The sequence below is a fragment of the Euprymna scolopes genome, chromosome 3, assembly GCF_053919585.1.
Source record: "Euprymna scolopes isolate OS-2025 chromosome 3, ASM5391958v1, whole genome shotgun sequence".
NCBI lineage: Eukaryota > Metazoa > Mollusca > Cephalopoda > Sepiida > Sepiolidae > Euprymna > Euprymna scolopes.
In genome coordinates this window covers 31,044,929-31,061,430 of record NC_136484.1, presented here as the reverse complement: position 1 = coordinate 31,061,430, position 16,502 = coordinate 31,044,929, and the positions used below count along the sequence as shown (strand labels likewise).

Here is a 16,502-nt window from a genome sequence, read left to right as displayed (position 1 = left end):
GTTTCCAGATTATAAATTATTCGATTGAGAGATCTTATTTATTAAAAAGAAGGATAAAAGGTAACAACATACTACAAACATTAAATTAGTATATAGATATGCTAATTTGATGTGCGTAGTGTGTTATCACCTTCTATACTCCTTTTTAATAAATAGGATCTCCCGATCACCGAAGATGCAATGAAAAAAAAAAAAAAAAAAAGTCCCTTCTGGTTCATGTTTTGAAGAAAACGTTTTTTATTCTTTTAAGTTTTTCTTAGTGAAACTTTATTATCCTGTATTAATGGCCTCCTTGACATCATTTCTCATAGAAAATTTGTTCTTAAAACTGTAGTGTAAAAATGATTATGAAATATTTAATAACTTTTAACGTACACACGTGTGTCAGGGTTTATTTAAAAAAAATAATAGACTTAGAGTAAGTTAAATGTCTTTTAATTTTATAAAAATATCTTTAATTAGGAATAATTATTTTTGAAAAAAAAAAAAAATCGACAATTATTTCTACTAGCGCTGTGGAATTTCCACAGGTCCCGCTAGTTGTATATGATTAATTAAATAAGTTATTTTAACCATGGCTGAGGTTGTGGCATAAAATCAGAGTATACTATAAAAGATAGGTTATCGTAATTTAAGGATTCAACAGATGGGGAAATAAACCAACAGAAAAAAAAATCACATATTTCCTCAACCAATCTTTTTTTTTTTTAAATTTCTTTTTCTAAGTAACAATTATTCTCCTGCGTATCAATAATAGTAATAATCTATTACTAATAGTAATTTGGTATCTGTCTGAAGACAACACTATACTACTACTTTTATGAATTGTACAATCTTTTAATGCTTAATTCAGTTTATTATACTATTTCAGATTAATATACAATCGTGTAGAATTCAATGGGAGAGGAGAGTGTAGTACCTGTTCTGTAGTCATACCATCATTCCTGGGGTGATTGCAGCAGGTTGATAGTTGAGATCAAAGATTCTAAAATGTTAATGATTTTTGTTTACTTTTGTTTTATCGCATACCAACAGTCAAGGTTTTTAACAATATTTTCTATGCAACAACATGCTTTAAGCAAATACTTATTAGAAACGATTTATTAAACACAAGTTGTTATTTAATTAATAGATAGCTGTGGAGGGTGTTACAATGTAAGTGCATATAACTGATCCGACAGGATTGGAACTCATATTCATCAATTTGGTAGTCTGGTTCTGCCTGCATTAGACCAGCCATACCCCCCATACTCCACCTGATTACATAAAGTAAAAAATCAATTAAAAAAGGAACATTCCATGCTAAATATTCAGCCATGTTTTTTTTATTTATTTTTTTTAAAAGTGGTTCCAGCTGATGCATCAACCTTCTTCCATGTTAGCTCTAATTCGATTGGATGTATCTTTTTGCAATGGCCGCTGCAAAGGATGGGCAAGAAGTTGAGCCATGTTGTCGTAAAGTTTGGTCAGATTTTTAGACACTTCGAATATATAAGACTGGCCTTTCACATCCAGGGAACACAACTGATCAAATATTTGCTGAAAAACAAAATAAGAAATAAATTTGGTGACCATATAAATATTCATAAACAATGATTTTCAGACGATCAGAAAAACTTGTTTGATCATCGAATAAATCTTCAAAGGTAAAAAACAAAATCTTCAAAGGTAAAAAACAAAATCTTCAAAGGTAACAACAAAGGTAAAATCAATTTATGCAGCATGTTTGAAATGAATTTGATATTTTTTTTATATTCTTTTATTTCTGAACTATTAAAAATATTTAATAATTGTCAAGTGCAACAGATTGCTGTTTCTGTACCGTCTGCAACACGATAAGACAAGCTGATTGCCAGGATTAAACTGGTGTTCAGACGTTTTCTCAAAGATACAGTGAAGGCTACTGGTGGACTTGAGAGCTGGAAGACTGGAAAGCACCAGAATACTAGAAAAGAATAACTTGCATCATAATGATTTGTGCTGATTCAAAAATTAAGGCTTCTAGAAGGCATTGAAATGCGAGTTGAGGAATTGTGGTGGATCATAGCAGACATATGTCGTAAATATATGTTGGCAAAATCATCCTATGAAGCAGCAATTTTATGGAAACCTACCTGCCATATCTAATACCATCAGGGAAAGACGCCTATGATTTGTCGGTCACTGAGGAGCAAGCATGAATTGGTGAGAGATGTATTGCTATGAACTCCATGACATGGACGTGCAAGCAAAGGATGACCTAGATCCACGTACATCCAGTAAATAGCACACGACGCTAACTGTGAACCTGAAGATCTGAGGCAACTGATGGAAGACAGAAAACTCTGGAGAGGAAGCGTCACATTGATCCGGGCAAGGATCCAGTCCTGATGATCCTGATAATAGACATTCTGTTTTCATTCAATGAAATTCACTTAGAATATAAGTTGCAGTAAAGTTTGGTAAAAAAGATGGACGTTGGAGTGGTACTAAAAAAAAATGCTGACCAAAGATTTTCGCTCCTCATACAGGTGTTACAATGGCAAACTACTCATCAATAAGGCCTAAGATATGGTACAATGCTAAATCAGAAAACCCAAAACAAGGTCAAACACCTAGTTGAGCAGAAGATGACCTGATTCTTCTCAACATCAGTTGTACAATGCACAAAAACCCAGTGGCTAGCTTACAATCCTCATGAAGACTAAGTTATCTCAAACTATAATGCTCTTTGGTTATGTTTCCAGTGATGTCTACATCTTCAGAAAGGACTTCAGATTTAATTCTGATAGCTATACTGAATTGCTGTCCATTGTGGTCAAGTGCTGGGTGAAGAGGGAGACTGTGTAACACCACGTGACCCCTTTGAGAAGTCACTTTGTTCTCCATCTTCTATTCTTCTTATGACTGTATTGTCATTTTCTCACACTGATGGCTATCGAGGGAACGCATGGGTTCACAGGTGGAAAAATAAAACACAAACTCCAACATTCTGCATTTTGGACTATGGATGTGTGGCTCCATCAACATGCTAAGACCCACATCTACGTCTTGTTGAGGCTGAGTTCGTCTGTTAATTGCTCAGTTCATCTCGGTCTCCCAAATCTCTGCCAACCTGGCACAAGCCATGATCCGTCTTCAACTGTGTGCAAACTCCAACTGTTCAAGCATCCAACTCAACTCCGACTGTCATTAAATGTACTGTCGTAAAAAGTCACTATTGTTGTAAAATATTCCCAATCGGACACTGCCATTAAGTCCAACTTTGTCATTCATCAATCGTTTCTACTGTCACTGACTCATAGCCATTTCCCAAATCTAAAAATATCTCGGATCCATTGTTCGATATTTCTGCTACAGTCATTCACTACACCTCAATTTGAATCTACCTTTACTTCTCTTCTGTCTATGTTAAGAACAAATTCCTATCCATTGTCTATTGATAAATCATTTTGTTACTCGCTAAACGTAATTCCTTTTCTTTTGTCTCTTTTTTCTGACTTCTTAGTACTTAATGACAATAGTATCACAGTTGCAAGAAGGTCATACGTGTGGCAGCGAGACTCAGTTCTGTGTCACATTTCCGGAAAAAAAGCAGAAGTGACCGTATAAAAACACCCACGATTTCCTTAGTCCCAACAGCTGTCCTCCTCTTCCTCCCAACTGGCCTGCTTGCAACCTCATGGGTTATTATGTGTGGAGTGCAGTTAAAAATGATACCAACTGTAGTCTGCAACACAATTTCTCCAAATAAAAAAAAAAAAAACTAAGAAAAATAATTGGATCAAGTATGGATTAATCATCCCAATTATTCTAGCATCTGAAGGGAACGGATTTACAATGACACTATCTGAATTTATTCCACTGTCACGTTATTCCAAATGTAAAGAACTGTATATGGCTTTTTTTTTTTTTTTTTTTTTTTTTTTTTTTAGGGGCAACAAACTTTGAATTTAAAATAAATCACAGAAAAATATTTTTATCATACAAATATGCAGTTAATTAATAATAAAATTAACAGATTAATTTTTAGTATTTATAATTTATATACAATTTTGGGTATATGGACCGATGGCTTGCATGTATATGGCATAGTCTAGAGGTCAAATTTTCACAAACTCTACACATGAAATTAGGCTGTATTTCATCAATAATGCATCAAGTGTTGTTTTCCAAGTTGTCTATTGTGTCTGATTTATCAGTGTAGAAATGGGATTTTACATATCCCAAATAAAATAATCTAATGGGGTTAAATCGCATGGACAGGGTGATCAGTTGACAGGTCCATTTTGTGAAATTATTCGCTCATCAAATGTTTCTCTCAATAAATTGATTGTATCATTTGCAAATACTGCTCAGGTGACAGCCTCTTTAGCATGAACTGCCAAACCTAGCTGAACGCAAAATAACTGATAGTTGTCAAATCTGCAATTAAAGAAGGTAGAGTTGTCAAATTAAAAAAAAAAACAAAAAAAAAAAAACAAACACCCTGCATTATAAAATAATCTTGATTCCAAAATAAGTATTTTTTTATAGAAAAAATATGTTTAAAAAGGGATGGCATTAAATGATGTTAGATATAGTGTCATGCTAAATCTGATCCTTTCAGCAACTAGCCTAATTGGATACTGGGTTCTAATGATAAAAAAAGTTTCTATAAAGAATTATTTTATTCACAGAAATCCTTGAAAAATGATTCAGAAATTTGCTGACTATTTTCTACTTAAACTGAGGGAAGCCATACTTGAATGAAAAACTTACCTCGCAACAATTCTGCTCTGATGGTGGTTCATGAACATAGAAGACATCAATAAATAAATAAGGAGACAAAAGAAGTAATTTGTGAACCTGGAAAAAAAATGCATAAAAAATAAAAGAAAAAGAAAACAAATTTGTAAGTTTAAAGAAGCAAATATCAGTTTTGAATCATTAACAGAATTTTTTCAAAAGTGTGATGCTCTCAGCATTCCCCCAAGCATTGGGAAGTGGGGGGGGGGGGGAAGAAAAAGAAGTATGACAAAAAAAAAGAGGAAATATGTTTATCAGCAGAACAATTCAGAATATGTTCCGTATCTTTCTTTGCTAATCTAGAAAAATGAGAATGTGTGTGTCTATGAGGACACTTCTCAACTTATATACTCAACAAATTTTTGATCTACAGACTTGAAATTTGGTATGTAGGGTATTCAGACTAACAAAACTTTTTAATTGGTTTTCATCCAGAAAAAAGGGTTGCTAAGTGATCAAAATTAAAAGATTGGTACTAGGGAAGGTGGGGGTCATTGGATTTTTATCTGTTTGTCAACTGTTTCATGACTGTGCATGCATGAATCATTCAGATTATGTTAAGAATAAGTAGGTTTGAAAACACTTTTTAAAGATCGTATCAAGCTGGCCTAATGGTTATTGTACTTGACTCACTGTCTTTAGCTTTTGGTTTCCATCTCAGCTCGAGTATTTCTTTTTTTTTTTTTTTTTTTTTTTACTTACAAGAAATGAACTGTTTAGAAAAAAACATAATACTCACATTCACATATCTCAGATTTTTTTTTTTTTTACTTCATTTTGTTAAAGGGATTTAATGTTATGTTTAATACCGGACAACGTTGGGTACATCTTCTAGTTTAATAAATAAATATGTATTTATCTCTTTATAACAACCGGGATATGTTTTCAAAAACAAAACAAGAAAAGGGAAAACAAGGAATGCATTAAGAAGTGTAATTTCATGGGGAAGCAATGATGGTAAATTCTAGATGAGGATCTGTGATCGCAAAGACAACTTATGAAATTCAAACCATCAACAGGCTGAAACTTCCTGCCTTAATCATCATCATCATCATAATTAGGTTATTCAAGGTGTTGCTGCTATCTGGAAATCCATGGTGGGCAACACTAAGCATTGTCTTACACCTGATCTTCATGTAACCTGATCCAAAAGGTTGGACATCAGTCAAATTGCATACAGCTGCTTCTTCAGCACTTGAACCAGGTTTTCCTTGGTTTACCGCACTCCTTAATACCCGAGATTTTTTTTTTTTTTGAGAGCTGGATGTTACACGCATTAAAAACTGGCCTTGTATCTGACTTTGCATTCGTGAAGAGGTAAGTAGAGAACTGTTGCTGGTCAAACACAATGGAAAGAAGAAACTCAAAACGACATGCTGAACTTCAAGAGGCAAAACTGATGAGAAGAATAATACCTTACCCCAAAAACGATGCCATGCAAAAAAACTTCCCGTTTATATTGACATAAAAATTTGCATCTATTTATTATAGAAGTTTCGTCATTAATCGTATAGATTTAATTTTAAACATTACAGAAGCAACATTTGTTATTAAAAATGTAACACTGCATGACTTCTTACCTCGTGGTCTAAAATTAATTTGTTTTGCGAGCGGCCAATGATTAGAATGACTCTGACAATGTAGGGAGGAGGTAAAGCAATATCTTCCATCAACGGTAAATCGACTTGTCTTAAGCTGAAGAAAAAAAAACAGAAGAAAAATCTTTATTCACAAATGCCTGCAGATGAGGGGGCAATGGCAAATATTCAAACAAAAAAGCATTTTTTTCATCACACGTTTTAACGAATATTTTTCAACAGACGCCTCCTACCCACAAATACCCAGTGTAAACATTGATAAAAAATTAGTAGTACCCCCCCCTCCACCTTCCTACAAAGATATACAATTGAATTCTAAGAAATTAAACAAATAATGCTTCAAAATGATATCTGGGTCAGGAAGCAGGTGATCATTTTGCATTAAATTTATATGTGAAATTGATCCTATTTTTGCTGCAAAGTATCTCGGACTGCTTACATATAACCACAAAAAAGGTAGAATCTTATTCTTTTTGAATAAACTAGCATAGATCATAAGAATAGAATATACTCCCCCCTCCTATTTTATATAACACGAATGCTTCTGCAGTTTATGAACTGTGCTGACATAATGTTATTATTTAGAAACCCATTTTTAATGTGGAAAGAGGAAGTTTTATTTTTTTAATTATTATTTCACTTCAAACAAAGCAATGCCACTTGGATGTAAGGGGCTATTATTTGGGACCAAATTTATAGGGATACCATGTAGGGAGTTGAGTAGTGAGGTGTCACATTACACTTGAACTTCTGCATATCAGTACAGTCAGGGAAGCAGGGACCTGGGAGGGAATTCCAAAGTCTAGCAGTTTGAAGGAAGAAACTATTTAGATAGGCTTTCCAGCATCTAAGGATTTCTACAGTGTAGGGGTGGGATTTTGTTGCTTGTCAGATTAGTTGGGGTATTTACGTCGAGGAGGTACACATGCTTTGGGTTCATCAGAATACGTTCCATTAAAATACTTAGGTACAGGGATGCAACATTTCTGTGATGGGACAGAGGCTGGAGTTTGGTTGACAATGTAGGCCCTATTAGGATGGTGACTCCTTTTTTGAACCCTGTCTAGTAGCAGATGCATCAGTCCAGATGTGGCAACAATACTCCATGCGTGGGCGAATGAAAGCTTTTTAGAGGTACAGGATACTCTCAGGAGTAAATTAGCACAGTAGAGGGAGCACACCTTTTTCGCAGTAGCCTTAGCAATATCCTCAATATACTCGTTATAATTCAAGTTGCCTCTGAATGCTAAACCGAGGAGTTTGAACAAAGAACTTTCATATAGTGTATTATTAGCAATTATTAATAATCAATGGTTGAGAAGTTTCTTGTAATCATTAAAGGAAAGGCACTTAGTCTTGGCAGCATTGAATGCTACCATCCATTAATGTCCCCATTCCATTACTAACTGGAGATCTTCCTCTAAAGTTTCAGCCATTGCCCTGGATATGTGTTCATTTGTTTTCCTCTCATGTCTGTTATAGGGTGGTGTCATCAGCAAATCTAACCACGTCAAAGACAATTTTATCAGAGTCGTCGTTTATGAATATGAGGAATAATAAAGGCCTAAGAATCAACCTTTGTGCCACACACGCATTTATATCATAGTTTTGACATGCGACCGTTGAGGACAACCTGGATTTTTCTCTCATCTAAGAAGGATTTATATTAAATATTCATCTAGTAATATCATATGATTTAATTTTCATTATAAGACCATCATGTCAGACTCTGTCAAAGGCCTTAGATATATCTAAAGTTACTGCACTAGTCTCCCCTGCCTTATCCAGTACATGGTATATATATTCAAAGATTATAGTTTACAACAGGCTTACCTAAATCCATACTGTCAGTCAGAAAGAAGTTTAGTATCTATGAGGTGCTTGATGGATTAAGGACAGAGATTTTGGTGAAGAGAGGGAGGAGTTTAATGGAGTGATAATTGAGTGGGTCAGTTCTTTCGGCAAAATTCTTGAAAACTGATACCACAGAAGCAATTTTCCAGCAGTCAGGAAAGCAAAATTCAATAATTCATTTGTTGAAGAATTTGGAAAGAACTGGGGTCATCTCAGCAGAGTATTTTTTTAATAGTATAGCAGGCATGCCTTCGAGGTGTCTAGGTTTTTTATGATCTCACGAACATACGGAAAGGTGATTTTCAGATCAGAGTGTGGCTTCTGTCCACAGGTGGAAATTTGGGAGGGAATGATTTGTTGAGTAAAAAGTGGAGTTGGAGGTAAACCATCAAGCAAGCAAGTTAGTCTTCTTGGTTACCATGCAAACAACTTCATGGTTATTGGATAGTGAGGGATTGTCATAAATTTTCCAGAAATCATGGGTTCTTTATTTCTGTGACTCGATGTGTTGTTTGGTGATTTTTATGTCTTCTTTTGGCTGGGGTTATTTCACTTTTACAATTATTTAGCTTCTATATAGTTTTTTGACTATTTGTACTGGATGTAATGTCGGATAAATCTGCAGAATGCACTCTGCCTTTGCACAATGGCAGTCACATAAGTAAAAGTGAACCATTAGGGAGAGTGAAGTTTGCTATAGAACTTTTGCGTGGGAACATGTGCTTTAATTTCTGCTTTGAACCATTCAGTAGGCTCATTTGCACATTATTCGACAGGAAAACAAAATACGACTCCATGAGGCATCTTTGGTGTAATCCCTGATAACTTTCAAGTACTCTTTCATTTTGTTAACTTGGGGCTGAGAGTTTAGGGTGATGTCTATCAGTCCTCCAAATGTGATCAGCATTTCCGAGTGGATAATCCATCGAAACTGTGGTCAGAAATACATCTAGAAGTGAAGCTTGCTGATCCTGTTGATCTGGGAGACAAGTCGGGTCTGTGTCAGGGAATGAGATACAGAAAAATTATATTTGATGCTACCAGCTGCATCTGTGGAACTAGAGAAACCAAGCCAATTATGGTGGATATTAAAGTCACCAAATACATGTACTTGGGTATTAGTATCTAGGAAGAGTGCTGCATCTATGATGTCAGAGACATGGTTTATCAAAGTACAGTACTGAGTTGATGGAGAACAGTAGAGAAAATATACCTAATGCTATATTGCAAGGTTAGACTAAAGCACATGAAGGACTGGTTATTTGATTTTAGTTTGGATTCTCTAGTCAAGGGGAAGGTGTTACAAATATAGACTCCAAAACCATGCATGCGTCTGTCCTTATGGCAAAATGGAAATAACCAGGCATGTTAAAGTGGTTAGAAGAGATGGAGGAGTGTAGGTTAGCTTCACTTAATGCCTTAGCATTAAGTGAAGCTAACCTACACTCCTCGAGCGAGTTTGCTAGGAGAAATAATTCTACATCATCTAAGTAAGTTCTGTCAACAGATATTTGTGAAAGGAGGCTTAAAGGGAGGAGACAAATCAGTTTTGTTTGAGCGTGCATCTGGTTTGATCATATTTTTTGTTTGAGCTGTCATTTTATTTAATAGTTTCAGTTTTAGGGTGAGACGTGTTGACAAAGTGGATGTGCATGATACCAAACACATGAGTAAACTATCAGCCAATTCTGCATCCACAAGATTGTGGCCTCAGGAAAGCTCATCGAAGATGGGTGCCAAATCCCTTTCTATGCGCAACATGGCACTACAACCCTCCTGATATTATACAACTAATGATAAAGTAGCGGCTCTAAGTGCTACCAAAGAGTTAGGGCTCCTGTACTGTCAATCGGAACACAGCAGCCAAATTGTCAAACCAGTACCCTCAAACTCATCAGATAAGAGTGACCCAGTTCAATCGCGTGAACATGTGACAATCAAGCACCCTCAAAATGCCTAGTTTTAAGGGACGTAAATGAGGTGGAATAAACAAAATATATTGTCAAAATAGAATTAAAGTTGAAAATCCTATCTAAAAAATAGCATGGCCTTTAAACTGCAGAAGTTCAATAAGATGTTTAATTTAATATGCAAAGTGAAAGAATATTGGTATTGTTGTAATTTGAAAAATCTTATGTGATTGATAAAATAAACAATTTTTACTGTTAGTATCTTACTTGTAAAAAAAGATTTTGCGCAATAAATTTTGTTGATCATGAAAGAAATATGAAAGAATATCAATAACAAAGTTCGTATACAACAAAAATATAACAAAATTTAAATTAAACAAAAAACAAAAAGGCAAATTAACAGAAATATAAAGTGTTGCATCATTTGTTTCATCGTTATTTATTTGCTCGTCTTTTCAATAATCATCTGTTATCGACATCTGGCATTAAATTTGCTATTGTAGCCAATGATAAGTTACTTTCAGGAAGTTTTAATGCTTGCCAGAGTTCATACTTGCTGCTAAACTGTCTCCCATTGGAACAAATATCTCTCGTAAGTGTACTGCATAGATTCTCAGTAAGATTTAAGTCACAGCTATTTATTTAGTAACGAGTAAATGTCCGAATCCCTAACAAATCTCTTTTCATATAATTATTTTTTGTTGAACTTTGAAGCGTGACTTGGTGTATTGCCTTGCATAAATATCAAGAATTCACATTTGGCTAAAACTTGATCATCCAACCACTCAAGATATTTTACTCAAGAAACTCACAGTAATTTTTAGAGCTTTCAGTTTAAAAGGATCGACAAGCTCACTGTCAACAATACCAGCCTATATGCTGATATTAACCCTACATTATTGCTGCTTAGCAAATTGTCTTGAATCATGTTGCTTATAGGCTCAACCAAGTGCTATCTATCAAGGGTGAACCTGCTCATTTATGAACAAGACTTTCCTGAAATCAGTTTTAGTCGAGAAGGAATGTTCTGAAACTGGGCTCTACATTGCAAGTGAAACAGTCGCATTTGCGAGTGATTTTTCAGAATGGCGGCTAGAAATAATGAAATGCTTATCTCTTGGCCATTGTATTTCTTTCACTGACAACCTTCCAAAGCTCATTACCGAGTGAAAAATATCTTTAACTTTTTTTTTTAATAAAACGAACAAAGTTAAATTATTTAAACAATAAAATTTAATAGAACAATATATTCTTTTATTTTTTTTTTTACTAAGGCTGTTTATAAAAACACCTGATGAATTTAGAATGTTTATATTTTCAAGTATCAACATAAAATTTGTTGTATATTTAGAATTACACTTATAAAAAAAAAAATACAGAAAAATATTTATGATGTACGTACTTGTCATGAAACAAAGATGTCATATTCCAAAAATTCATATGGGTTTTGCAAGTAACTTTTCTACTTGGATAGTAAACGAAAATATTTAGTTGTCAAAAGGTCAACTAAAGATAAATTTGTCCATAGAGCCCTGTGAAACAATGCTAACAAATATAGTTATGCAAAGTTCTCTCCCTTCTTAGCTCACAAAACTTGAATTTCTTTGTTTTTTTAGTTAATATACGTTTCTCGATTTGCTTTTTTACAAACTTGTTTTTAATATTCTACATTTTCTTTTGAGACTATAGGAATTTCAGTGGTGCAAAATATGAATAAACTAATGATTTGTCTTTGGATATTTATGGACAGATTTCTATTTGTTATTGTTCTGAATTCAGTTGGAGACTTTTTTCTCGGTTGAATTCAAGGTACTTGTACAGTTTAATCAAGACATTAAAAAAATTAAAATATCGAAAAAAGGTTATATTGTACATATCCATTATGAAATGAAGTTCTCCGAAAAAAAATTTCACTTAATTTCATCAAGTAGTTTTTTTTTTTTACAGTTAAAAAACAATTTGTTATGATACCGAGCAAAAGGTTCGATTTTTAGGAAGAAAAGCTAGTATTAAAGATGGGGAGGGAGTGTCGGCGCTTTAAATTGAGTTATCTCCCCATGGCGTGTCCTATAAATTCAAAGATAGTTGATTTCAATGCGCTCTCATAAAAACATGTTTTTCCGCTGTAAAAAAAAACTATTCGATCAAATTAAGTGAAATTTATTTTCGGAGATCTTCAGTCCAAAACGGATATGTATAATATAATCTTTTTTCGATATTTTCATTTTTTTAATGTCTTGATTAAACTGTACAAGTACCAAATTCAATTCTGAGATTATTTCTTGATTTTTTTCAAATCCTTTGAAACTTAAAGAGAAGACTTTCATTTATTAATTTCCTTTATTTATGTAGTTTATATTATAATTTCTTCCTTTTTTTTTACAAACTATTAAACTTTATTTTTAGCACCTGTGAATAATCTTTAGACACTGAAAAAATGCAATAATAACAAAAGGTTTATTAAATTTCTCCTAGAAATAAAAAATTAGCGTTATTTTGTTACAATTAGAACAAAATGCATACTAAAATCATATCACATCATTAAATGTCATATATTCAAGAGTAAAATATTAAATAAATGCTAAAACACGACTTGCAAATAATCTCTAGATGCATTTTATATATGGAGAACTTATTCTTGACAATTTACCAATCTGACTATTTTGACAAATTGTCATTGGCAAACTTGGACTCTGGGATAACATAGAGCATCATTTTGTTCTAACTATTCTGTAATTTGCTGTCTGCCTTTTGCATAAAACAGAAATTAAATTGCTTAAACAGTCAAGGATAAAATTATCTCCCTTAGTTTGACAGCCATCTTGTTTTTGATATTCTAATATATTTACATGAACATTTTTAATCGAGTTTCAAAATCTTAAAATGTCTTATTTTTTGTCAGAACTATTTACTCATCTGCAAAGTCAAACTTACATAACTTTCAACAAAGATCCGACATCAAAGGCTGAACATTCACAGGTTCCATGTAAATCTTCCAGGAGATTAGAAATATCTCGCGGATCCTTGGTAAAATCCCGAAACTAAAAAGAAAAATTGTTTTTATTTATAAAAGCAATCATTTCAAATAACATGTTGAGGTAAAGGTAATGTTTGCAATGTCACCATGCAAGTGCATAATCCAAATAATAAAACAATGAATGTACAAAAAAAATAAAGATGTTAGAACAGAAAAATTAGTCTTTTTTAAATTGGTTTTCCAATGATGATAATCTCTATATAAATAAAATGAACTCATTTTTTCCCGTCTGATTTTGACATTAATAGGATTAAAAATCAAGATATTTCATGCAAATATAATATGCACAAACGGCAGAACAATATCTGAGGTGTGTTATAGGCTTATTATTTCTCAAATTCCTCGATAATCTTAGATTTCTATACTTTTTCTGCTGAGAAGTCACGGCCAAAATCGGTTAAGATCAATGGAAGTGGTAAAATATTGTCTCTCTAATAAATTCCTCCTCCCCCTGCCACCACTTAACACCGTTTGGGGATCGTTCACAAGGAACAGTTGAGAAGAGAACACCGGTTTGGCTTCGTAGTTCTTTCATGTGAAGTTATTTAAAATCACTAAACTAAGCTGCAGTGCTCTGTGGCGTAGTGGTTAGCGTGCTGGACAATTCACATTATATTTTCACGTTCGCGCCGACCTACCGCAGTCGTTTTTTTTTTTTTTTTTTTTCCTAAACAACTGGAATGGACTTTTCTTGGTGGCCGAACTGTTAACATTGCAGATGTTTTTTTTTTTTTTTTTCACACTTTATTTTCCTACTTTTACTCATGACTCCGGGAGTTTGATCCTTCCTACTTACCTACCATAACATTTTTTAAAACTTCCCCCCCCCCCGTCCCGGAAACAAACACTCGGGCAACGCCGGGTACCCCCACTAGTATCCAATAAAACCCCGATATCAGTGATGGGATTCAGCCGGTTCGACTGGTTTGTGTGAACCAGTGCTTAAAATATTATGAGTTTGGCGAACCGGTTGTTAAAATTACGTAAACCCCTAATCAGACCTGTATTAATTAGCCCACTATCAAACTCCACAAGTGTCGCGTGACTCACATAACTTAGAACCTATTCTTAAAAAATTTGAATCCCACCACTGCCCAATATCCTTTCATATAGAAGTCTATAACAATAATAAATATAGTTTAAATCAACACTTACTTTCACTGGATTTCCAAATGTTTAAATTTGTATTTAAATGAAAACAGACATAAAAGATTGAATACATTTCTGATGATTGGAAATGATGTGAAATGGCAATAAAATATTAAATTAAGCCATATCATTATCTATAAATATAAAAACGAAAATGTATGTATGTTTGTATGTGTGTTCGCTTTTTCTGTATGTCTACAAAAGGCTTTTTTCAGAGAAGCGGTCGGTCGCTTCACTTTTTAAAACTTTTTATATCACATATAAATAGTAATATCTCAGAGTTAACAATGAAGCTCGCCTGTCTATTTAATTTGCTCGATTTCGGGAAGATAAATATTCAACATTTGTCGCTCGCCGCATGTGGGTTAGTCTTTTTCCTATAACATCTTGGGGGGGGAGGAAAAAAAAGCGTTCCGCAGTAAATGAAATACTATCCCGCAGTCAAACTTGACCTCATTAACTCATTAAAACGGGCACCTGCCAAATCCAAGTAATTAAATAAATTCATACGTGTTTCCGTTAGCATCTCGCGGTGGGACAATGGTTAATGTCGCACGTTTTTTTTTTCACACTTTAATTTACAACTTTGCCTCAACGGTTCGGGTTCGATCCTCATACTTACATACTTACCTACCAAAACATTTTTTTTACCCCCCCCCCCGGAGTTTCCACACACACCTCCAAACATCCAGGCAACGCCGGGTACCCCTCGCTAGTTTATTATATAAAGGACAGATGTTATTTTCTATGCCCAGCTAAATCTGGAAAAATACACAACATCCACAAACTTGGTATTTTCTTTTAATCAGTATAAACCCGGTTGTATATCTAAAAAAAAAAAATTTTTTTAAATAAAAAAATATAAAAAAAATAATAAGGATCCATTCTTTGGGGGTCAAATGGCCATTTTATGTTATCAAGATATACTAGGTACGGACAAAATGAATGCCGACGCTCAAAATGTATAAACATTTTGACCTCTCCCTTTACTTAAAAATTCACCAAAAATCAGGAAATTAACCAATTTTGATGAAATTTTCAGTATTTATCAAATAATGATCGCGGAATATAATGAGCTCATTATTTTTATTTCGATCTTAGTGGAAATGTATTATTTTGTTTAAACAAAAAAATACCTTTACTAAAGTTATGTTTTTAAGTAGTAAATAAAAAACACAAGAATTTATTTTTACTTTTTTTGTATAAATAAAGCATCGTAATTAAAGCATCGTAATTTGTAACAATAAAAATAAAATAAAATAATTTTTACAGGAACATTATCAAAAAAGTCCCTAAAGTCTGTATTAATGAATTCGATATAACTCGAAGAAAAATGAATTTCTCGAACTACCGATATTACCAGTGAATTAAGCATTGTTTATTTAATATTTTCACAAAACAATATATATAAGAGCAAAAATATTTCTACTTTTTTTTTAAATTACAGATTTCGCATAATTTTTATATGCAAGATTTTAATAATTTCCTTGCTCGCAAGAATATGAAACTTTCGGTGTAACATAATTTTTATATAATATTGGCCAATAATTAAAAAAAAATTAATTTAAAGACAGGAACATAGAAAAATAATTAAATTAAAAAATGGTAAAATTTATACAAACATTTACAATAGAAATGTATGGATGCCCATCAGGGGGAGGGGGGAAAGAAACCCAGCATCCCTCCTTCCTTTTAATTGCATGATGTCATTCTCAGACAGCTTTTTGACTGTCTCAGATTTTGGGCCTCTGTATATTCCATATTTCCAAAAGCATGGTTTGTTGTGGTTTTGTGAACGGCAAAAACACTCGGTTTTGGGTCTAATTCAGCTATTTTTTGTGCAAACAAGGTGTTTTTTTTTTTGTTAATTCAATATCTTAGGATTTTATTTTATTATCTTTAAAATAGACCCAGCAAACTAATATTTACCGCTCAAAGGAGTTTTACAATGAATTTATTTAACTTCAAAATTTAGCTGAATTGGTTAGCTCGCCATGAAATCATTTTTCATAACTTTTTTTTTTTCACTTGTACAAATATTTTTTTTTCTTTGGGAAATTAAGTTTAGTCTCTAATCTTTCAAATCCAATCAAAAAGTATTCAGAAACCAACAAAAAAATTATGATAAATCAGCTTTTAAAACTAGGTCCCCCTATCCTTATTCGTTTATTTTTGCCCATACCTAAG

At 33.3% G+C, this 16,502-nt stretch overlaps 1 protein-coding gene across 1 annotated transcript in view; it reads right to left on the bottom strand.

Moving 5' to 3' along the window:
* Positions 1 to 1,085: 1,085 nt before the first annotated feature.
* Positions 1,086 to 16,502, bottom strand: part of LOC145254520 (BRISC and BRCA1-A complex member 1-like) — a 28,950-nt gene continuing 13,533 nt past the window's right edge. Inside the window, exons 4-7 of the mRNA XM_080113050.1 lie at positions 13,064 to 13,170; positions 6,348 to 6,462; positions 4,741 to 4,827; positions 1,086 to 1,539 (exon numbers count right to left, since the gene is read on the bottom strand). Coding sequence (XP_079969176.1) covers positions 1,363 to 1,539; positions 4,741 to 4,827; positions 6,348 to 6,462; positions 13,064 to 13,170 — 486 coding nt within the window. The 3' untranslated portion in view covers positions 1,086 to 1,362. The remainder of the gene's footprint in view (positions 1,540 to 4,740; positions 4,828 to 6,347; positions 6,463 to 13,063; positions 13,171 to 16,502) is intronic.